The 24,675-nt window shown below is 28.4% G+C and overlaps 4 protein-coding genes across 7 annotated transcripts in view; 2 read left to right on the plus strand and 2 right to left on the minus strand.

The window, feature by feature from the left end:
• Positions 1–1,116: 1,116 nt before the first annotated feature.
• Positions 1,117–2,669, minus strand: LOC111034885. Its single transcript, XM_022316292.1, has 3 exons — positions 2,553–2,669; positions 2,168–2,386; positions 1,117–1,569 (listed from the first exon to the last, which is right to left on the minus strand). Exons 2-3 carry the CDS (start codon positions 2,378–2,380, stop codon positions 1,186–1,188), a joined length of 597 nt encoding a protein of 198 aa, XP_022171984.1. The 5' UTR covers positions 2,381–2,386; positions 2,553–2,669; the 3' UTR covers positions 1,117–1,185.
• Positions 2,670–2,939: 270 nt separating this feature from the next.
• On the plus strand, positions 2,940–6,835 carry LOC111034886 (protein dpy-30 homolog). 4 transcript variants are annotated; one of them, XM_022316293.1, is made up of 4 exons: positions 2,940–3,033; positions 4,144–4,226; positions 4,775–4,905; positions 6,369–6,533. In XM_022316293.1, the coding sequence occupies exons 1-4, from the start codon at positions 2,991–2,993 to the stop codon at positions 6,454–6,456; spliced, it is 345 nt and encodes a 114-aa protein (XP_022171985.1). In that variant the 5' UTR covers positions 2,940–2,990; the 3' UTR covers positions 6,457–6,533. The 4 variants fall into 4 exon arrangements, with proteins under 4 accessions (XP_022171985.1, XP_022171986.1, XP_022171988.1 ...); XM_022316294.1 differs by having other exon boundaries at positions 4,778–4,905; XM_022316296.1 differs by lacking the exon at positions 2,940–3,033 and adding an exon at positions 3,812–4,047 and having other exon boundaries at positions 4,778–4,905.
• Positions 6,836–6,904: 69 nt separating this feature from the next.
• Positions 6,905–22,158, plus strand: LOC111034883 (meckelin). Its single transcript, XM_022316290.1, has 16 exons — positions 6,905–7,101; positions 7,173–7,325; positions 12,404–12,702; positions 12,795–13,028; positions 14,467–14,775; positions 16,043–16,167; positions 16,240–16,405; positions 16,529–16,813; positions 17,892–18,125; positions 18,558–18,689; positions 20,853–20,986; positions 21,092–21,272; positions 21,342–21,464; positions 21,525–21,627; positions 21,700–21,842; positions 22,045–22,158. The coding sequence occupies exons 1-16, from the start codon at positions 6,933–6,935 to the stop codon at positions 22,123–22,125; spliced, it is 2,871 nt and encodes a 956-aa protein (XP_022171982.1). The 5' UTR covers positions 6,905–6,932; the 3' UTR covers positions 22,126–22,158.
• Positions 22,159–22,289: 131 nt separating this feature from the next.
• Positions 22,290–24,675, minus strand: part of LOC111034884 (GTP-binding protein REM 1-like) — an 84,669-nt gene continuing 82,283 nt past the window's right edge. The window contains exons 6-7 of the mRNA XM_022316291.1: positions 22,608–22,800; positions 22,290–22,549 (exon numbers count right to left, since the gene is read on the minus strand). Coding sequence (XP_022171983.1) covers positions 22,317–22,549; positions 22,608–22,800 — 426 coding nt within the window. The 3' untranslated portion in view covers positions 22,290–22,316. The remainder of the gene's footprint in view (positions 22,550–22,607; positions 22,801–24,675) is intronic.

Genomic DNA, 24,675 nt, shown 5'->3' on the forward strand with positions numbered 1-24,675 from the left:
ATATTTAATTAAGAATAATATACTACTATATTTCACACAGTGCTACCTACATGTATTAATAATAATATAATGAATGGCATTACGCCATTACCTATAGGCTATATTATACATTATTTTCAAAACTTAACTAACATTATAATTTGTTGGTAATTATGTTATTAATTATTTACCTATGCAATACGCATCGAGTATTAATAGATTGTTGATGTGCCATTTTGTGTGTAATATGTATTAATTTTTAGACATCTATGATTTTTATTTAATTCTTTATTGCTGTGTGTATTTGTTTATTTTGTTAAAATCCTGGCACTGCCACTGTTTAGGTATATAGAAACATCTTTGCAGCAACAGTATTTATGCAAAAACTATGTTTATTAACATAAGTTTCAGATTTCTACAACATTTTATCACATTATGGTTTCATTTCATATTTTAATTTGTTACAAAGTTGATTTTGATTTAAGGAAATCTTTCAAATTGATTAATTACGTTGTTATGTATTATGGACTCTTTATTAACTAAACTAAAAAAAAAAGAAAATTTCATAATTTATTATACATAATTATTAATCAGTAGACAGAGATAAAAAATATTTATATGGCCAAAACAAAATGTTTAATGTTCATTTGTAATATAATTTATTTGTTATACATATAATATAACTTAAAAGGTAATAATGTATTGGCAAATTGTGCTAGTTATATTTAAATATTGTAATAACATTGCATGCTTATAGGATTAAAATAAATAGTTTTAAGCAAAATGCAATTAAAACTTTAGCAAATAGGTAACTGAAAATAATTATGTACATGATTAATACATAATGTTTACACATGAAAGAGTAATTTTTGAAATTGAACAACAATAAATCATATTAATATAGTATTATACAAATTAAAAATTGGATATAGGTATAATATTTTAACTCTAAAAATATTAAATCCCAATTCTTGATTATATTTATGTTATTTAATAAATTATTTAGAAATTAATAAATATTAAATTTTAGAATTGCCTAGATACATAAATAATTCTACTAAAAACTAGCTTATATAATTTATAATATATCAACATTTCAAACCTTAAAAAAATTTTTTAAATTCTAAAAATTGTTGATTATGAAACTGGCTGGCAAATCAATTTTTTATTGCTTTATATTGTGTCCACATACTATATAGTAAATTGTTACCAATTATCTAAAAAATCAAATCCTGTCTTTGGAATGTCATCGTCATCATCATTAAGAATATCATATGTTGAATCTTGAATTGTTTGCTTAGGATTTATGACTTGTGGTGGCGGTGGTGGCGGAGGAGGGCATTTAGGCTTTGTCCTATCACTTTTCACACCTTTATTTTTGTCTTCAGTTGGCATTAGCGATTTGAACAGAGCGTTAGATTTTATTTTACTGATGAGTTTGTTGTCTTGGGGTTCTTTGGTTACTATTCGTTTCACAACTGTAGCTTTGCATTCATTTGCAGTGAAGTTCTCTCGGACAATATCAATATGTTTGCACAGATCCAACTGACTTCTGGTAAACCAAGAAAATCCACCTTCAGACATTTTTTTCTAAAAAAATAAAATGTACAAGGAAATTCTTTCAAAATTAAAAATGTAATTATGATATAAGAAAATGTTTATCATGGTATCCCTCAATGCTACCTGTCGAACTTAATCAGCATAATATGCATATTATGCCACCTCTCAACTTTTTTTCAGTCAACTGCAGTCACCAAATATTGAACTATAGGCTGCAGTAAATTTAACGCCCATAAAATTGTATATTACAATGTACATTATACATTATAATTAAAACAATTTTTATATATTCTTTAAAAAATGTGAAGAATCATCATGGAGAGGCTTCCCCATAATCGAAAATTTGAATTGTATGGGTTTTTTCTCCCAGTAGTTAATTAGCATAGTATCTCTCAGAGGCCAAATGATAAAAATCACAATTTTAATATGATTTTGTAATAACATAGGTACGAGTTACAAAAAAATGTTAGGTTGCGGTAAGACTAAACATTTAGGGGAAAAAAAGTCTCCATCAAAGAATTTAAGTCTAGACTGCATCACCCAGAGACTTTCACTATGTTGTTCATTGACATTGATAATGTAATTTAACACACAAAAAAAGCAAACTTAAAGTTATAAAACAACTTACATCTGAATTTTTGTATTTTGAATATTTCAATACAGTTTCTGGACTGATAATTGATTCTTCCAGTATTTTGTTTTGTTCGTCAACAGTTAGCTCAAGCCATAACGATTGATACGCATCCTTGGTAGCGTCAACATCCTTGCGTATGCGTTCTGCAATTGGATTTATTGTGTACAAATAATCATAGTAGACGTTTTGGGTCTGGTTGGGATCCATGCCAATCTATAAAACAGAAAAATACAAAATTTCCCAACGTCGATAAACAGATACAAACTACAAGTCAAAACAATTGTTACAGTGAATTGTTATAGGTTGTATGGGTAAATAGCAATAAACAGTAATCATATGCAGTAGATAAATACTAAATAGGTAAAGGTAGGTTTCTTACTTGTAATGAATAATGATGATATCTAAAATGATACTATAATTTCCTACAGAACACCATCAACCGATACTAAACAGACTGATTAACTGCACCAAGTTTCATGGATGATTTTTGATCACTATTTAAGGTAGTTATACAGTATATTTTACATTATACATCATTTTAACATGTTCTTTTGACAATTATATTATTCAACATTACACACAATAGTCAATACCGACATGCCTATGTTGGTATTTAATCGAATTTAAAGTATTTTTTTTAAACTTTCATATAATTATAATTCTGACATCAAAATATGGTTCAATACTTAATATTATTATAGTTGATTAAATTCCGAATTCCGATAACAGAATAAGTGGCATAAGTGAACTGCGATTAGAGTATCTACAAACAGTCAAGACGTAATTGTGAAAAAATTACACTGCATTGCCTTCTTTAATGCATTATCATTTATCATGGTCCATGCTTCATGATGTACAAGGTATATACACTATAATAATTAAGTTTATATTTGTTTTTAGTCAGTTTGTATTAATCGTAGTTAAGACAATATTGTATAGAGTATTGAATACCTGCTGACTAATAAGTAATAACTTGTAAGTACTAAGTAGGTAATTCAATAATTATATTTTAAACTATCGAACTCTCGAGTAATGAATATTGAATATCATATCAGTTATCACTTATTACAGAATTCTGGAGTGATAAGCACTTGTCCGAAAAATGATAAGGTCCGTGATTCGAAAATGTAGTACCAACTGACTAAATCGAAATTACCTAATTAATTATGTATTTAATAATATAATATATATTGATAAAAATTATATTACTACAGATTATATTAAATTAAATATATTATATTATTATATATTATTTTATTATTATATTATATTAAATTATATTTTATACAATCTGTGATTTTCATATAGTCTGTGGTACACATAGATCTTATATATTAGAAACCGGTACAAATATATCGGTACACCACTTTGGACCAACGAATTTCTTGATATATAAAGGTCTATGGGTTGTCACCACGATTAAAGATATACTTAAATCGTGGTTGTCACCACAACGTGCCTCAACCTTTGACCATAATATAAGCTTGTATGGTCGAAGACCTCAACTACAACAGTATGGATATCATGAATAAAATATTGTTACTTTTTATCAGTATTTTAGGTCGATAAGAGCCAGCAGCCAGCTGCTGCTTATACGAATGAGTGATGAGTGGCAACGTTGCACTGTTATTATCAATAATAATGTGTACAAACACTACAACTACAAAAACTTATATATAATATTAAAGTTTCTATATTTCTGTCATCATTCATCATCGTATTTAGTAAATACCATTTAGTTCAATAGATTGACAAGGCAGTGATGTTTTAGTTTTCCTTTCGTGAGTTCTGGTATTTTGGAGCATTTGTGAGCCTACGGTTATTAAAATATTGTCTTAAATTGATTTTTAATATTTTAGATATGTCAACTTCTGGTGAGCACATATTTTCATTATTAATTTCAACCAAAAAACATTTGTTGTATTTTTGTATTTATTGAAATAATTTGTTTTCTGTTATTTTGGTAATAGAAACGACCAACGGGCAAGTGGCTACTACTCCAGTGGCGCCGGCCGTCGATGCCCCACCAGAGTCGAGTGTTTCAGAATCTCAGGTATTGATGCATCAATATTAAAAAAACAATAATTATGATAGTAATTATAATATTAAAAATAGTATTAAAAGTATTATTAAGAAAACGTCGTACCCGCATGTGTTGTTTTCATTTTACTAACACATAAAAATGAAATGTCCAGCAGATCCAATTTTGTGTTGTTAGCTTCAATATTAAGTTGAATTGGTAATAAATCAAACTTAAATGTAAGAGCATTATGTTTTCTCTCGTGGTGTATTACGATAATTAAATTTTTAGGTGAATTATGAGCATTTGCAAATATTAATATTGTATATACTAAGAGTATATGCTCATAATTCACCTAAAAATTTAAATATCGTAATACACCAACGAGGGAAAACATAATGCTCTTACATTTAAGTTTGATCTATTACCAATTGTTTTAATATTGAAGTTAACAACACAAAATTGGAACTGCTAGTCTTAAATTTTGATTTATTATGTGTTAGTAAAACGGGGAAACGGTGACACATATGCGGATGCAACATCTTCTTAATGTATATCTTTTGTTAATTTTTTTTTTAAAGAAGGTAACTTCCTCCGAGAGTAATGCTAAAAGGCTGAAAAATCCCAAGCACAATGCACCCATGCGCCAATATTTAGACCAAACTGTAGTACCAGCATTGTTAGTAGGCATGAAGGAGCTAGTCAAGGAAAGGTAAACAATATTTTACTATTATTTATAAAATACAATATGATTACATAATAGGTGTGTAGATTCACTTAGGTACATTAATACCTAGTTTAGTTTTTCTAGTATTAATTTAATTTTAATGCCCTTTAATATCCAGTACCTACCTAATACTGGTATATATTTTATTACATTTGTTATTGCTGTGACACTGTACTTGCATTTAGTTGTTTTGAATTATTAGGTTGTGTACCATCAGTTTAATTATGAATTTATTCTGGAAATTAATATTATGTTAGAAAATTGTTTGTGGGCTCAATTGTTAGTATTTTATTAGGATAATATATTATATTTATTGGGGCTTCTATTAAAATTGACAAATGAATTTAGCGGTCAACTATATTTAGTTCAAAATAAGGAACAGTCGGCGGTGCTGAGTTTTTGTCGCCCCCACCGAGTTGGCAATTTATATACCTGGTGTGCAGAATTGCCACGCCCCTGCTCACAAGTCGATCGCCGACTGTGTTTCTTACTTTGAACAGAGTATAGTGTACAGCTGCACAATTTCACTACATAGTAGGCGTACAGAATACTGATCTTAGACTCATTGGGAGCATCAGACAAGTATCAAATATAATCTACCAAGTATATTTTTTAATTTGAATATAGTTTAATATATTATATTAAACAATATTTTTTTGATATACTATATTAAATTGCCAAATGGTTATATTAACTGATGATTCTGTAATGACTAGGGCTAGGGACTTCATGCCCTTAAAAACCCTTAAAATAAGCATACATTTATGCCCTAAAGAATTGATAAATCTACTATTAAAATATGCGTTTAAAGAAAAATTAAATTCTTTTACAAAAACGTTAAGCCGATTATAAGGTTTTAGTTTAGGTCTAGGCATTTTTGAATTATTTTATTATGTGTTATTATGGAAAAAACACTTCACGAAAACAAAATACAAAGAACCCACTACATCAACTGTCAACTTTTACTATTCATGGGACCTTCTGGCCTCTATCTACTGCTAGTCATAGTCTATAAAATGTTTTTTGGTATCATTATCGGCTTGTGCATAATTGCACAATCACGTGTGTGGTGTACCGATAAGTAACAATACATTTATAGTGATAGGCAAGAAATTCTCAAACGTTAATTTTTAAATATTTATAACCGATCCAGGAAATCTATTTAAAATTAACTTTTTTTCATAAAATTAAAAAACTTACTCCTTATATAAATAATTGTCAAATATGCACTTATAAATGAAATATGGTAAAATATGCAACTATAAATTTTAAATATAAACTTGTATTGTTATGAAACCAATTTTTATATTACTTAGCTATGTTTTCAATGATTATTTAAAAACACGCAAACTCCTAGAAGTCCCGAGCCCTAGTAATGACATAAGTAGTAAATAAAATATTTATCAATGTAATTAACTATTTCTAATTGTTATTCTTCAAATTTTCAGACCACCTGATCCATTGGGTTTTCTAGCTGCATTTTTATTGAAGTATAAAAAGGAACATGTTGACAAAGACTCAATTTCAGAAACATAAACAGATCTATTTTCTTAAAAAAAAAAAATTATAACAATAATAATTAAATAGACATAAAATATAATAATCACATCTTATTATGCTCTTAAATTATTTCTTTTTGCACTTATATTCAAATACTATTCATTTTGTGTGTAAATAAAAAGTTGTTTGTTTACTAAGGAAAATGTTAATTTTTTTTCTTATATTGTAGAAGGCTGATAAAGCATTACATTTTTTTTTATAAAAGGGATATGAAAACTAAAACCACTGTTATAACTAAATGATACAAATTATTTTTAACCCCATTATTACCAGTATGTTGCCATGGTAATTGAATCATAACAAACTGTGATATGTATAAAAGCATATTCAAAACATATACTCTTAATCACAATGGTGTTGTAATTATGATTTTTTGTATTAATTAACGATTTAATGATTTAATGATTCAATTATTTATTTTGTAGAATAAAAAATCCAATTACAATTTAACCATGGAATTATATTATTTGATTACTTTTTTAAGCTTTGTAAAATTCTGCTTATCTAACAGAGAAATTATTACATTTATTACACCCGAAAACTGTTCTGAACGCGAGTATTTTGTTCCCAGTTTAATGACATGTAAACAATGCAACGATCACCAGAAATCATCCTTAGATCGTAAGTTATGAATATTATAGTATTGATAAAATATTATAATACTGTTAATATTTTTTTTTTTGTAAATGAAGGGTTGAGTTGTGTTTGTGAAAAAAATAGCAGAATCGTTGATAAAGTTTCAGAATTTTCTTGTGAACCATGTCCATCCAACTTGACAGCCACACTGGATCATTTGCATTGTTTGAAAAAGACAAACGTTACATGTGGATTAAAAGACATAGAATGTAGGTTATGTTGATTACGGTAAATACATATCTGCATTTGCACACGAGCACCCCATGAAATAGTTAATAATTAAATATATCAATAGTAAATTAGTATTTAAAATTTATATTTTACACAAGTTAGATTGAAATATATTTGACAACTATTTGATCTCTTCTCTTAAGAATCTCATTGAATTTAGAAAACTGGCATGAGTCATGTCTCTCGATAATATTTTGGAGATTTAAGTGGTTATATTAAATGGTAGTACAGGTATTGAGTACAGATAACCTAATAATGTTAAATAATGATCACCTGCTGATAGGATAAAACAAGTAATTACTTAAGTTAAGCTTTGATGGAAAAAGCCAAAGTCCAATTTAAACATACTTTAACAATATTTAAGGTATCATTTGAAAACATTTGCAACAAACTTAAATTTTAAAATGAACTGGTTCAAATGACAATTAGTGAAGTGGTTAAATTTAAAAATAATTTAAGTCAACACGAAACACTTAAGCTAAACTGGGCAATAGTCTTAGTTTATGGCATTATGGCAATTTAAAAATTATATGTTCCACTGCTAAAATATGCATCAGCCATTTTAAATGGGTAGTATGACCTTTATAAAAAACATCTCGAATCTATATAGATTGAAACTATAGTTAAAGTTATATAGTTATAAAATTTTTCATTGCTTTGTTAGACATCCTTTCTACTAAAAAAATTTAAAATTAAGTACATATCATGTTTTATTTCTTAGGTATCAGAGAAAATATTTAAAAAAAAAATAGTAAGTAATTGTTCATAAATGTTCCTACTCCTAACTACCCTACCTTGTACCTATATGTCTATACTCTAATAAAACATAATTTTAAATGACTAATGTGTAGGTACAAATAAGACATATTTTCTTTTAAGCGTATATGTAAAAATCATTGAAAATATAACAAATATAAAATTAAAAATATAAATCATACAGGTTGTAGTAACTACTATAGTCTATAAATTAAATTATATAGAAGTCAAATATGTTACTGCATACAAAGTAAAATAACTACAGGGTCAACATTTGGTGTCCCGTCATTTCGACGCGGCAATCTTGACGCACGTCAAATGGACGCGGCCATTTCGACGAACGACAATTGGACGCATACGTCATTTCGACGCATGCAATTTGAACGCCACCACTTTTAGGCGCAAGTCAATTTTGACGCAAAACAAAAATATAATTTTTTATTTATTATAATATTAAGTAAAATAAAATAAAATAATACGAAGTTGGTTTTTTTACTATAATATTATTATATATAGTATTTTTATAAATAAAATATTAATAACATACATAGGTATTAGCCAATTTCAACGTAAAAACCTGGTATCTGTATATCTGTAATCTGCATCCCGGACGAAAGGACTTTTTGACCGATTACCCTGTAATTTTTATATTGTAGTTTGTTAATCTTTATGGTCACATAAATGGTACACATTTTATCATTATCTAAATATTACGGTTTTCCGTTCAATTATACCTGTACATTAATACAAGTTTGCGTTAGTGTGCTTTATATCGCGCAGTGAGTCGTACGCTTTTAAAAATTATTAACTAACTATACCTATATCTGTTAGTGTGCTTTAAATATTTTAACTTGTAAATTAAAAAAAAAATTATAACATGCCATTGGAGTTTGTAAAAAGTCAACGGGGAAAAGATCTCCTTGTTCATGGTGGATTTATTTATAAAAAAGATAGAGAAGGTAAAGAAAAAATGATATGGAGATGCAACGAAATTAAAAATTGTCCAGGACGAGCGCATATTATAACGTATAATAAAATGTTTCAAGCATTAAAATCCCTTAAGTTTGATTTATGTCCGAAATCATTTACAACAGATTTTGAAAAAGCAGCAATGAACTCTATCAAAATTGAATTTCCAAGTACAGAAATACATGGCTGTTTTTTTCATTTTAGTCAAGCAGTTTGGCGAAAAATTCAAAACTACGGATTGACAACAAAATATATAGAAGATGTAAATTTTGCATTACAAGTTCGAAAATTAATAGCGCTTGCTTTTATACCTATTGACAAAGTAGTTAATTATTTTGAAGTTTTGTTGGAGAGCGATTTTTATATGGAAAATGAAAATATGTTAACTCCATTAATCACCTATTTCGAAACTACGTGGATCGGAATTTTGGACAGGAGGGGTCGACGTCGAAAACCACAATATCCTATCGAAATATGGAACTGTTCAGAGCGTCTTGAATCTGATCTGCCGAGAACCAATAATAGTATTGAGGGCTGGCATAATGCATTTTCGGCATTAATAAATTGTAAAAAACCAGTCATATGGAAGTTTATAAGTGCATTGCAAAGAGATGAAAGTTTGACAAAGGTAATAAAAGAACAATTAATTGCTGGGTATGCACCAACTAAAAAAAAGAAGTACAAAGACTCATCCAAAAGATTAATTCAAATATGTACAAATGCAAGTGACTTTACAATCGACGAAGTGCTTCAAGGGATTGCGCATAATTTAAAATTTTATAAATAGTAAATTTAAAATTATATGTTTTTTTACTTTTAATTGTATTTTTATTTATATTAATTTATTATTATATATATTTCTAATTAAATAGAATAAATAAAAATAATTTACTAAATTATATTTTTGTTTTGCGTCAAAATTGACTTGCGCCTAAAAGTGGTGGCGTTCAAATTGCATGCGTCGAAAGGACGTATGCGTCCAGTTGTCGTTCGTCCAAATGGCCGCGTCCATTTGACGTGCGTCAAGATTGCCGCGTCGAAATGACGCATATTCCAACATTTAATGTGATTACCTACCTACATTCAAATATTAAAACATGATTTTTAAACTTATCTAATTATGAAAATGTTGGTAAGTAACATCTGGGTATAACTATTTTATTTCTATTATGTAGATTATTGGTAAGTACTTTATAATCACTAAAACTCACCAGTGATATGTAGGTACTTAAAAGTTAATACAGTTATATCCATGCTCTTGTATAAAACTGTAGTTATATTTGTAGTGCCTATCTTATATTACCACCACAAATTATTAATTAAGATATGAAGATCACCGTTGATTAATTAATAATTATTATGCATACATTAATGCCTATGTACATTTAAGCTATATTTTTACTCTTATTAAATGGATAGTAAAATATTTAAATGTTACCTTTTATTAAATAACACACCTAATTTGGACAGTGAACATATTATTTTTTTGATACATAGGTTGGTGCATAAAATATAATTTGGAGAGAGAGAGTAAAATAAGTTGACAAACTTAAGGGATTCAATAATACCTACTTACATTATTAAATAATGGACAAAAAATCTTTAAGGCTTTTTTTTTTTGGTGAAAGGGGAAGACCCAGTGGCGGATTTAAAGAGGGGTCCAGAGGGGCCTGCCCCCCACCCATAGCCCATAAGATGTGTAAGTTTATAACTGTGACTTAAATCTTATAACACTAAAAAATCAGGTTTCTGATCATCATTATTAAAAATTCATCATCCAATTGATATAAAACCAGAAGAAGTAATACATTTGTTTGCAAAACAACATTCGAGACGTTTACAATTTCATTTATAAAACACTACTTTTAAATTTATTTTTTTTATGTACAAATATTTTTAATTTTAATACGTTTTTTATGTGCGTAAACTTATATAATACATTATAATTAATCATATATTTTTAAATACCATTATAGACTATAGTATTATACTGTTATAACTGTTATAAGTGTTTTTAAAAGGATATGTATTAACGTAAAAAAAATATCACCTCCCCCAAAACAAAATCCTCTATCCACCAATGGGAAGACCTGTACCGGCTGTACCTATAGGTGGGTGTCATAATGAAATGTTGTTAAACTTTTATTTTGGGGATCCGGCACCACTGATAATAACGATTAAAGATAATATAAAATATCTTTAACCGTGCTACTAACATATCCCTGCTATATATTAGTGGATCAATTTATTGGAAAAGTCTATAACTTTTAAGTTAAAAATTTCCCAAATTTTTACAAACACTCGCAAAAACATGTATATCTGCCTATAAACGCTCTTTTAAAATAAAAAATTTTTAATAAAATGTTGTCACGTGATATTTGTATACCAAAAATGATTGTGTATTTAAGCTCAACTTTTTTTTTAAATGTCCACTAGCAACAACTTATGAGGAACATTCTATTCAATTCAAAGTTTCAACCAAGTGACATTTTTTCAAAAATTAAAAAAAAACTAACAAAATTTGAAATTTTCTCATGCGTTTTGTAACTTAATATGAGTCAAAATATTTTGAAAAATGTTGGGAGAAAACACAAATGTGAACATTTGGTGAAAATGCCATGTAGTTATACCTACTTTTATTTATTTAGTTACACCTAAAAACAAATTTTTTGTCTTTATAATTCTTTAAATATTTTTCTTTTGTTTAAATTTTTAAATTTCTTTATCTAGTAAATAAAATATTTATTTGAACGCTTTGTTGAGAGTTGGGAAGTAATAAAGTAAACGATCAATTCTAGTTGGCCTATAGTCATTAAGTTTTCACATAAAAATAAATAATAGCGAGTCAAAAATTAGTTACTAACCACAAAAAAAAATAAAGAATTAATTTTGTTTTTAACTATAAATATTAATTATAACGACTGTTGATTACACCAGTCACCGACTACAGTCTACAAGTTACAGTTGTCAGCTGCTAACTGTGTAATTTAACCATATTATTTAAAACTATAACGATAGTCGATATGTACCCAATAGGTAGGCACTTGAAACTTTTACTCATATTATTAGGTAGGTATGTATTTTTATATTTTATATACACAATGATATTTTCAAAATATTTAGTTTAATTTTAGACTTCTGTACTAACATATTCGCACATAGTTAATAGCAACGATTGAATGACACCTATATGAAATACATATATACATGTACAAGTATAATAAATATGACTCTGCACATAGATATAGGCTCTGGTTCATATGCTAATTATTAACATATTTTTTGTCTAATACTAAGTATACTTTTTTGAATTTCGTTTCACAATATATAGTGGAAACTGAACCTAACGGTTTGCCATTGGCAAAAACATCGTGCATCCGTTGTTCATCCGGAACATACCCGTCATTAGATCGAACCAAGTGTTTACCCTGCCAAGTGGCGAATTGCACATGCCCACAGATATCCCACGAGTGGCTTTTGGACGGAACCCTATGCGTGTTCAGCCAAAATCTGACTTTGTGGCCTGATGAAAGGGAGACCCACATCGTTGAATACGACGTCGTTGGGTTGGATGTGGAGTCCAAGTATTTGAAAAAACACTTGAGGGCGCTCCTGTACAAATGTGTCAAAGTATAAAATATAATATTCATTTCATATATGACCCATCGCATAAGCAGTAACGGCAGCAGTCAATAATTGAAGCTTATACACGTACTTTGTAGATGAAACACAGGATGTCGTGCGAGTCTCTTGGCAACCTGTGCACGGTTCAAATGTATAAGGATGAGCGGAAAGTCAACCCCTGCAGGGTGTTCAAAGACTACAGACGCATACCAACGTCGTCGGATGCTGACCGTTTGCCATTGCCTTGGATTTACTACGGTGAAGGAGACGCTTCTATTGTTTTGAATAGGAAAAAAATCACGTCTAAGTACACCATAAGACCTGGCAGTCGTGTATGTATCTACCTGTAAATTATATTATGTACGAGCACCGTTAACCAACGAATTGCATTAAATATCTTTCTATCATGTAGTTGTGTATTTTAAAAGACTTATAACAAATTAAAAAGCAATGGCACAGAGGTCAGTTAAAATCTTAAAAAATTGGATTAATTCTAACCAATGGCCACCCGACTTTACCCATTTAATCAAGAACCAAGAAAAAAAGCTAAAATATTAATGCTACATTTTCAGCATTAAAATCTAGGGGTTAGTATCGTGCAAATGGTTTGCCCCCATGTGTTGATATCACAATAAAAGAAAAACAACACTAAAATTTAAAAATATTTTGATTGTATAACCTATACGAAACCAAGGACAAAGTGATGTTACTGGATTAAAGTTTGAAATAATTTTAGATATTTTTCTCAAATTTCGACGAACAAGCATTGTGTGTTGCTTTAGCTGTTCAATAATACAAAAAATACATACAAATCATACAATGTATCTACATAATAATTATATTAAAGGATCACTAAGTTCTTAACAGGGTCGGTTAAGTAGTGTTTTGTCAGGTAGGTATATATTTTAAAGGCGACACCAAAGAAGAAAAATTGAGTGACCGTTCACTAATATACATTAAAATATTCAATTCAATAATTCCACTTATGGCTAAAATATTATGATAACAAAAAGAATTATATAATGAATAATACAAATCATCTTTGGTTGAGAAGACATGATATTTTAACAATTGTAAAACAATAATAATTTTCTTAACAAATTTTTACTAGTAACCTTATAATTAATTTTATACTAATAAATCCCGTTTAACATCAACAATTTCTCAATATACATAAGCCATTTATATTTTATAATAGATCTTGTGAATAGGCATTCTAAATTCTCAAGACTTAGATACGAGAACGTCGTAATGTGGATGTCCATGAATTTGACCTTCGCAATATTCACTGATTGGTTAAAAAAATGTTCCAATATTTTGACAATCAATTGCCAATTAATTTTTAATACTTGTGAATTAATATAAATTATATATTTTTTTAATTTATATACGAAATTAAATTTGGGCCACCACTTGAAGTAGCCACCTTCCTCCCCATTTAAATGGCTTTAAACATAAAATATTTCAATGTCATATGTGTGAATTTTGAAAACCAATTTGCAATTATTAAATAATCATAAATATATATTATAATTTATAATATTAGGCATTTTTAAACAATGGTCAACACTCAACGTTATTTAATTCGAATATTTACTACCTATGTTACAAAAATATTGATGAAAAACAATACCTAACTTATAAATTATAACAGTAATAATTCTACAACATAAATTATTTTTCCCTATACAAGTATAAAATATTTTAGGTGGTTCAAACACACCAACTTAAATGCTTACTCAGCGCCACTAATGACGGGTTTAATTTTAGAAAAGCAAATTGCAGCTGGTTGCGGCCAGGTATAATTTGAACGGATCGCTAATTAAATTATCCGAATTGAGTCCTGTTGAGCTTCAACTGTGTCCTGGATTGTGGAACGGCATTGAGTCGGCATTTCGGTTTGGTGCTCGATATTTCCACACATGCGATATACCAGCGAAACAATTTATCGGACAAGCACCCACAGAGCCCATATTTTATGACTTTTACTTACAGTACGATGACAGTAAAAAGAACATGCTGTATGCAATACCGTTGCTGGTACGAAACATAAAAGTGGGGACAACTTATCCAAATAAAGTAAGTATTAAACAATTAAAATAGTAAACAATTTTTAGTATTCACCTAATGCCTTATTCTAATGTAATTTATTGTAACTTGAAATACTCTGCAAAAATATGATAACTGTGATCTCACTCAATAATTGTTGACAAGATTTTCAGCTACAGTACCTACACGGATGAGTTGAATCTTTACAACTGGGTTAGGATATTTTTGTGTTATGTCCTCGAAAACTTTAAGCTAATTAATGAAAATATGCCTAAAAATGTATACTCAAAAAATGTGGACAATGTATACCCCTAAAAAGAATTGAATATGACACAATAAATGCGTTAAATAATTGTATTATTCATTATTAAATTAAAATATATGAAGATTAATATAAACTAGGTACAATTTTAACTTTCCTATAGACTATAGTACTAAATATTTGTGAATTAGATAGCCTAACTTTATTGTAATATATTGCATATTTTATAAAATATAAATGAGTAGCACATTACTAATTTAAGAGCATAAATTAAATATACAATACATTTGTTGAACATAATTGTCTTATAAGTATAAGTAAGCCACCTAACCAATACTTGTTCGATACCTTTTTACTTAAGTATTATATAGTTCCAGTACAACGCAATTAGCTGTTGAAAAGCCAAATGAGATAAATGTTATTTATATGTAAGCATACATGTAGTTTCTTAAATTAAAGGCACATATTATGTCACATAATATGATATAGGAATTAATAACTATACAATTCTATAGATCTTTAGATTCAAATGTATTTAATAGGATTGAATTAATTTTATTACTAGTAATTGGTAAAGCTTACCTAAATCACCGAAGTCTTCGAAAACGTCATTGCGATGGCGGCTATAATACTAAAACGCGCACGGCCTGATATAAGAACTTCATAATGCAATGATGAATCATAATAATATTAATGGTTAATACATTCTTATATGCAGCTGTGTTTTCATCATCCTACCCAATTAACAATTTATAATTCAAAATATTACTGATTAAAATTACTTCATTGCATGTGGATATAATTTTCATGTTTATCGTTTTAACATCCCCCCCCCCCGCTCCCTCACATAAAAATATTTGAACTTTTGAAAGTAAATCACAGTTTTATACTTGTGGCTTTAAAAAATAAAAATAAAAAGTAAACGTGTAGTCGTGTAGAGCACAAAAAAGGCTGTAATAGTTATGATTTATAAATATGATACACATATTTTATAAAATAAATATATTTATTATATAATAGATAATCAAATTCTAGGGCAGAGATACATCACAATGGTTGTTAACTAGGCGCATGTTTCTGATAGATCTGTTTAGTGGAATTTCCACTAAGTCGCAAGGATTGCCAACGGTCATACAATACTTAAAAACCATTAAACTCGTGTAAGTGACAGTAAAATAGTTATAGACATTTATGAAACGTTATTAATCATGATTTTCTATTTAAAATTACAGGGTACAAGCTCAACGCGAAATTGAGAACGAAGGAAATATCTATCCTCCATTTATGGTTTTAGAATATGGTCAAATAACTGATGATAATATATCGTCGAATGAGCTATGCCCGGTGACGTTCACAGTGGAATTTTATATGGAAAACGATATACTGCATTATGTTGACGTAAGGCGAACTGTACAATCTAACCTGTGTAATACTGCAGGATATTACATCTACTAACTGTTGTATAATATCCTGTCAGAGTTTTTCAGAAAGCTTACCACCTTTTTATTGCTTACTTTTCAGATGAGTTTGGGTATTCTTAGTGGCTGTGTGTTCATATGGAGCTGTATACACACGTGGAGTGAATCAAAACGATGTGGAAGAATGGCAATTGACTTGTGGACAGTTGGACAATTTGCAATTACTTGTTGTTCGCATTTTGCTAATATGATATTTGTGGTTTGTCTTCTATTGGCTATTCATACGTTGTTATTTTATAAAGCTCAGAGTGTGGTTTACATCCTTTTACCGTCTCAAGATCTGGAAGTTGTTGTCAGTCGTTATGTAGTTATTGCATTCCTATTAAAAGTATGTATATCGATTGATTAATGATTATATTTAAGTTCAAAAACTATATAGTAACGATTCGAAGTGTTACAAAAATAGAAAAATAGAGAAATGCTGTTTTCGGTTCTGAATGCGGGGAAATTAATTTACAATAATTTGTGTTTTTTTTTTTTGGTCTCCTTTTGCTTTACGAAGAAGTAAAAATCCTTGATTTCAATATCTTTTTTGAAAGTTATAACAACTAGATTTAGTTGTTACTAGGGCGGTGGAGGCTCAAAAGTAAAAATTTAAATGTAACGTCCGTAACTTATTTAATGTCGATGTACACTCAACGCCTACAGTGCAGCAGAACAATTACACACTAATTATCCTCTTTATTTTTAGTTTAAATTAATCTTGGTATATGGGTAGTTGCTTAAATTTTATTACAGACATAAATAAAGTTATAATATACCTACAAAGTTTATTAATTAATTTAAATAATTATCTGTTGGACGTTTAGTCGGACAGTTCGTCTCCACCTAAGAGGAAGGTTCATTATGATACTACCATGAGTTTTGTACATTTGAATGGAGTATTTGAAAGTGACTTTTTAAAACCAATTATATGGAATGTTTTGTTAAGATGTATAGTTTTAACTTAAACCAAATTAAATAATTATATAACTCATATAGTCATATGTATTTTCTTTAATATTATATTCGTCCCTTAAGACCTTTTATTTAACTCTGTAGATATTAAAATTGATTTGAACATTATTAAGCTTTTTCTTATTCAACTTTTGTTGTATAAAAAGTGTTTCGAGCAATAATTTGAATAAGTATATCCTATATTATGTTATTTATGTATTCTTATTTATATTCGTACTTATACTTATATAAAAGTAAACCTCAACAGAATTCATATTTTATTTAAAAGTTTTTCTTTGTTTTGATAAAATATATTAATATGTAAATACATTCATGGGCGGGCATGCGATTTTTATTAGGCAGGTACCTATTTAAGGCATACAGCATACTTATAAAATATAGATTAATATTTACATATCAAAAACTTATATAAAGTATAAATAAATCATTAATGTTAATGTATTTTGCAGATTGTTGAAATTGTACGATTAATATGGAAACAAACAACTATTGATATATTTTTAGTAGATTGGGAAAAACCTAGAATATCACCAAATCAGAAACAAAATGGCATAATGGCTACACAAAAGCAAACTGTAAGCATATGGAGAAGCTATTTTGTAGCAAACGAATGGGCTGAAATACAGACGAAAAGAAAAATTAGTTTGCCCTTGCAACTCTTGTTTACTATACTCCTCTTAAAAGTATGTACATATTCATAAAGTATTTTTAATAATGTAGATTTTTTGAACAGCATAAAATATAATAAGTTAAATGTCAATAATTCGCATGAGTTATTTGTTCACAAATTGAGTTTGTCGGATCATCAGTTGTGTGAAATCCTAAAACTGTTTGATACTTAGGTATTAGGGTATTTTGTTACTTTATCGGACACCCTTTTTTTGCAATTCATTTCTTAACTTATGTAGTCAGATTACTGAAAACGATGGAGAACTCAGGAGAAGTCAGAATTTGGCTTTCGAACTTAGTTTCGAAAATATAGCCTAATAACTTCACGATTTCATCATATTAATATTAAACTGCCTAGATTATTAAAAATAATATTGTAGTAAATCCTCAGCAATTTAAGTTTATATTACTAGAAAACAATTTTTTATTTAAAAATATTGTTTTAGATTTATGGGTTGGAAAATTGGGCTGTGGCTGAGCCCGAAGTGCATCTAACCAAAGTTCCGTATAGACCGACTAGTCAACTTTTAGAATTTGGTATGCTTGTCATCGTGTTCAGTATTGTGTACATAGTTCAGGTAAGAAAAATTCCATGGTTATGCATTTCATTTATTTTTGTGATTTATTGTTTGCAATGAAGTTAACGCCTAAAGCATACACAAACCATAATATTCGAGATTGTTGTCAACAGTTTCGTTGTTATTTAATGATGACTCTAACCCAAACATTTTACAAACTAAATAATTTATTTGAAGAACGTAGGCAGGTGTGAAATGGAGCATTTGTCTTTATTAATCTTAATTAATTCACTTCCCAAAAACGATGTGTTCTATCTTCTATATCGTATGTGAGTTTTTCCTGTCTATTTCAAATTTTATTTTATCCATCGAAGTATTGATATGACGTAGTTTTTGGAATAGTAATCGGTGATAGTAATCGATTTCTTGTTTCGTGATTTTGAATATTATTTTTATTATATCGATGTGACATGTGTTATATAATAACAGTAAAGCTAGGATTTTTATGCATTAGCATATTTTTTTCTTTGATCTAAATATATACATTGGTTATTTGGTTAGCAGCTATACCTAGAACAGTTTTCATTTAGTATATTATAGTTTATCTTATAAAAATGCATAACATTGCATATTTTGAGTTTTTGATAGCTAGAACTTTTCATAAAATATAAAAACGCAAAATATACATTTTATTTTTTTAAATGTGTAAAAAAAATGTTTTAATTCTATCACACAATTTTTATATAAAAATGAATTGCAAATAATATGGCTGGTAATCAATTATTTTGGCATCTGTTTTGAAAATTCTTCAAAAATTTGGCCTACTTACTCTCACTTTTAACTTGAGGCATTTTTCTAAATTTCTTGTTTTATCTATAAGTTGAAATATTATTATTTTTAAAACATAGAGCTTCATTATTTATATTAATTTTTATCTAATTAATTTTTATTTCTGTCCCTGTTAGTTTTTTATTGATCTCAAACATCGGCAACTAAGGCCATTAGCATTTTGTTGGTTGGGTTACGGTTGCTTGAGTAACTCGTGTATGTGGGGTCGAGGATTCGTCACTAAAAACCTGAGTGGTCACCCATCCGGAAACTAGCAGCGCCTGCCGATGCTTGACCTCAGAACACATTAATGACTAAGGCCAACCATCGAGCTACACCAGGCCCCTCTGTTAGTTTCATTGGTATTATTATCAATATGTCTCTTAGTTTCTTTTATGTCAATTGTCAATAATTATATATTACTGATGTAATGTTTTATTGCTTATGCCAGTTGATTATTATAAATAAATTGAAAAAATATAAATTGTTTATAATGATGTTCCATTAAATTTCAAACACGAAATTTAAAATGTTGTATATAAACAGCAAAAACGCGTTCACGCCTATGAAAATTTTGAATCTTTTATTCACCGAATATGACAGCTTTCATAAGTATATATTTCTTATATTTTTTTATTGACGGAAAAACTCCATTTACAAAATAATCTCTAAATGAACAAAATTAAAATATGTAGTTTATTTACGACGAATACGAATTTTTACAGATTTTTAATCTAATAAAATATCCAAAAACTAAAAATATGCTATTTAAGACTGATTTAAATAATACAGTATGAGCCAAATCATGGTCATAACTGACAGTCATTGTAATTGGATTAAAGGGAAAAAATACGCTAATGCATAGAAATATTAACTCTGCCGTTATTATAATGCAAAATATTATATATACCAATATACCTAACTAATAAAAATAATATTCAAAATCCAGAAATAAAAATTTGTTAATATCAGAGTTCATGTTATAGGCCCATCATAATGTACACACAATAAATTGTTTGAAACAATTTAGTATTCACAATAACTAATATTTAAATAATAATAAAGTGTTATCTTCTATAAAAGGAAAATATACTCATTAAACTGAAGAGCATGTGTTTGTCACTGATAATGATAAAATTGTCGTAATATTGAGTTTCACTAAATAAAGTAAACATTTGGAATTTCTATTTAATTTTTAATATGCAAAAGTACGGTGATCAATTTAATATTAATCTTTAACGTGTAATTACTAGCTAGATCACACTCTAAAATGATGTTTCGTTAATTTAATGTCAAATGTAGTTTAGAAAAATTAGGTTTGAAATTAGTAGCTTGGATAAAAAATATTGTTATTTAATTTGTTATAATTCAAAATGTTCATTTTTTTACGTACAGTGGATAACGACAGTAGCAATATATGAGAGGTACATAAAGAATTGTATACAGCAGTTTGTCGATATCTGTTCGTTGGCCAATATCAGCGTGTTCATTTTGTCTGCGGATTTTTTTGGTTACTATATACATGGCAGGTAAATAAGTTGCCCCGTGCGTTATAATGTTATATTATTTATTATTATATGACGTTCAGACGAACATTGCGAAGGGCTGATTCTTCAAGTATCATTTGTACATAGGTCTGCCCATGGATTTTCGGATACTGACATGGAGAGTTTGATTGGTCAACTGAGAAGAGAAGAAGACAATATGGTAAGGCACAGAGGTTTGATGCCAGGTACAGAGAACCAAACGTTTGAAATGACCGTTCCTTCATCTTTGAAGACATACTATCGAAGAGTTATGGCTCCCCTGAATAATGTAAATACGATCGCATATTATTTAATACTTAAATGTGTAACTGGTTTTGTTTTGTTGAATTTTTTTTAGATCCAATCCAAACAGATCTCAGGCTCGTCGTTTAGAATTAAAAAAGTAGATAAAACTGATATGGTAAAAATTGGACAGGCATACAATAATATGAATAAATTCTTAGCAGCTTTCTTGGATCACGTGTGTTAACAATTTTATTGTAAAATCAAAATAAATTTGACTTAATACAATTTATTTTAGGCTTTGAAAGATTTGGATTATGAAATTCGCGAAAAGACTTTCGTCGAGAAGCTATTAGGAATTGAATACTCAGACCCTTTGGACAAAGGAGTATTTTTCATAGGTGAGTACTAATTATAAAATTGTCATTGTAGGTAATATTTATATTATGAATTGTATAATAATTATTTTATAGATGACGGTCATTCATTTGATCAAGTGATTTTTTATGGAAATGAGTGTACTTTAGTAATATTTGACTTGATGATGTTGTCATTTTTTTACGTACTTACTGAAAATATAGTGCTCGCTGGAATTATTACAGGATTTTTAATAAAGGTTTGTAATCACAGGAATTATGCTTAAAAAAGTATACATAAATATAGCTGTAAATTATAATGGTTATATTAAATTGGATACATGTATGCAATTTATTTACTACTTTTATAAATGTAATATATTTAAGATTTTTATTGTATTACAAAATCAGAAATACAATTTATCTTAGATAAATATTAATACTTATTCGAATTATGTATAGGTAATGAGCGTCATCAGAACAACATTTGGCAAAAGGAATTTGGCCAAGAAAACCTTAATTGATGAGAGGTTTTTAATATAAAAACAATGTGACATAAATATATTTTACAAATATTATTTCATCTAAAGTTAGATAATATGTATTTTTTTTGTAATATTCAATTTTATATAAAATTTGTAAATTTTTGTACTTGAGGGGGAGATATAAATTGGGCATTGGATAAAGAAATTGGTCCACGAAAAATATTAAAATATGTCATGTTAATAAAATAATTAAATACTGAACAAATTTTCACTGGACTTAACACCCCTTAAGTAAGCTAAAAAGTCCTTATACAGTTTTGTGACGCTATATTTTTTCCTTTTGCTATTATACATCCTTTCCCTGAGTGGATTCAGCTTGATTTGCGCCAAAATGCCTACTAGTAGCTTGTCCACATTATGATCGATACCACTTGAAGTTTCAATAAATTTACAGTTCCAACTGTATGCCAAATTTCGTCCAACTATTTAAAAAACAAATCGTTAGGTTTAACAAATTAAGTCATTAAAATATTTTCTAACCATTTGTTTGAATTTTTCTGGTTCGTTCCAAGTCTGATTTGTTGCCAACCAATATCACACCTCTCGTATGAATGTACTCGCCTTTCCATAAAAACAGTAACATCTGTTCTGCCATATCAAAACTCCTCTCATCGACTACCGAATACATAACTATAAACACATTTGGGTTGTAAGTCGAGCATAGAGTTTCAATCTGAAAATAAAAATCAAACGTTTTTTTAAATATTTAAACTAAGTATTATGGGATATGGATTACATATTTAAACAGCATTTATAATGTGATGTATTAATTTAATTATTGAATGATAAATATTTGGATAACAATATTTAGTAGGTAGTTCAAAATCATTGATAAAAACATTTGTTCTCGTATATATATTCAATATTATATTTATATATTAATTTTTTTATATATCCCAAATTTCAAACTGATTTAAAATAAAAAAATAACCTCTAGTTAGTTCATAAAATTTATACCATAATATCATAATGAGCTCACGATTATGTGTAAGAAAAAGGTGGATGAAAAACTAAGTATACTGGATTGAACAATAGGTTATTTAACAATAATTTCGTTATTTATTTAGTATATTTATTAAATACTAATTATAATTTGTTTTAGTATGTTAACAACTTCGTAAATCAACTGACATAAATTATTCTTACAATTTAAGTTTCGGTAGTTATTTTATGCGTTATCTTATCATATATTTTTTAGCTAAGAGCCTAAATTTTCCCTATTATTTTTTATCTTCAACTATTTTGTAATATTTATTAACTGTTTAGGTGGATTCTTGTCTGTCAATAATATACATTGTTTTTAGACCTTCTACTATGAAAACAAATTGGGGGGCTTTTGTTAATCTGATTTCGATTATGTAAGCACCTTAAGATTATTTGACATCATTTATAAAAATGAAATGTTTTAATAGTTTTCCCCGTTGTAATGTATAGTACAACTAACAGCATCATGTCACCACCGCCAGAATGTACCATTTAATATGTCCAGTCGACTCAGCGACTCACAATACAGATACACAGATACACCCATGCTCGCCCGCTGCACCACCACCGTTGAGTATAAACGTGCAATCGATAGTGCCCGTTTATAGCTTTGGTGGTGTTAGATATCGCAGAAACAAAATAATAGCAATACCAATTATTATTAAATGTATTACGTGAGGTGGAAGCAGTGAGGATGGATTATGAGAATTAAGAAATTCATTAGGATTGCGTACTTCGTCGTTATCGTTAACTACAATGCATCTACTCGTATTTCCGCGTACGTTTATTTGGTCATCCGAGGTTATTTGAGTCCATACCTTTGTATCATATTATATGTTTAGTTGATAAAGGCACAATGGTTACGGTATACAATGACAACGTACATTTCTTGATATCATCCGGTATATCTTATATTTCTGTAATGTTATCCAACATTCTAAGTTCTTAAATGGTGTTGAGCCAATATCGACTTGCAGGTGTATAGTGTCACCCGGTCAGAACACCGAAAGTTTTGATAATAGTCTCTTAATGATATGATATATGGCAATATATTATAATACAGCTTAGGTTTTTTTTTATATGCGGTATTGTGCAATTTCTATAAATTATCACCTTTTTTACAATTTTTTTTTCAACACATTTTATTTTAAATTATGTCTCTTGTACCTATTGTAAGGTGAGGTGTAACCGATTACGAAAATAATAAGACACAGGTATTTAATAGTATAGCCCTACGCTTATTACAAGATATTTGTATTGTGTGCAATTAATATTCTGATAAAATATTATTTTTTAATAAATATAGGCAATATTATTTTCCTGTTGTACAAAAAAAAAATAATAATTACAAGTAAACGTGTTATCTTCAGACGAGTTTGCAATATTAAGTTGAAAATCAAATGAATAGCTTTAGAAAAGCAATTCTTAAAATAAAAATGATTTTATTATATTATTGCATTCACATAAAATGTGTTCAATTAGGTACACGTTAACAAATCTCGATTTCAAATTTTCACTTTTTACTTGGTGATATTAGTGTTATTGACATTTAATTTGGACGAAC

Source organism: Myzus persicae, unplaced genomic scaffold (genome assembly GCF_001856785.1).
Source record: "Myzus persicae strain clone G006 unplaced genomic scaffold, MPER_G0061.0, whole genome shotgun sequence".
In the NCBI taxonomy this organism is placed as follows: Eukaryota; Metazoa; Arthropoda; class Insecta; order Hemiptera; family Aphididae; genus Myzus; species Myzus persicae.

Bases quoted from the DNA above. Each gene is read 5' to 3' on its own strand.
- LOC111034885 (XM_022316292.1), bottom strand. From the start codon at position 2,380: ATGGATCCCAACCAGACCCAAAACGTCTACTATGATTATTTGTACACA. The intron at 1,570-2,167 runs GTAAGTTGTTTT...TTATTTTTTTAG, and splicing joins CAAAATACAAAAATTCAGAT to AAAAAAATGTCTGAAGGTGG.
- LOC111034886 (XM_022316293.1), top strand. From the start codon at position 2,991: ATGCATTATCATTTATCATGGTCCATGCTTCATGATGTACAAG. The intron at 4,227-4,774 runs GTATTGATGCAT...TTTTTTTTAAAG, and splicing joins CGAGTGTTTCAGAATCTCAG to AAGGTAACTTCCTCCGAGAG. The intron at 4,906-6,368 runs GTAAACAATATT...TCAAATTTTCAG, and splicing joins AAGGAGCTAGTCAAGGAAAG to ACCACCTGATCCATTGGGTT.
- LOC111034883 (XM_022316290.1), top strand. From the start codon at position 6,933: ATGGAATTATATTATTTGATTACTTTTTTAAGCTTTGTAAAATTCTGC. The intron at 21,273-21,341 runs GTAAATACGATC...AATTTTTTTTAG, and splicing joins TTATGGCTCCCCTGAATAAT to ATCCAATCCAAACAGATCTC. The intron at 21,628-21,699 runs GTGAGTACTAAT...ATTATTTTATAG, and splicing joins CAAAGGAGTATTTTTCATAG to ATGACGGTCATTCATTTGAT.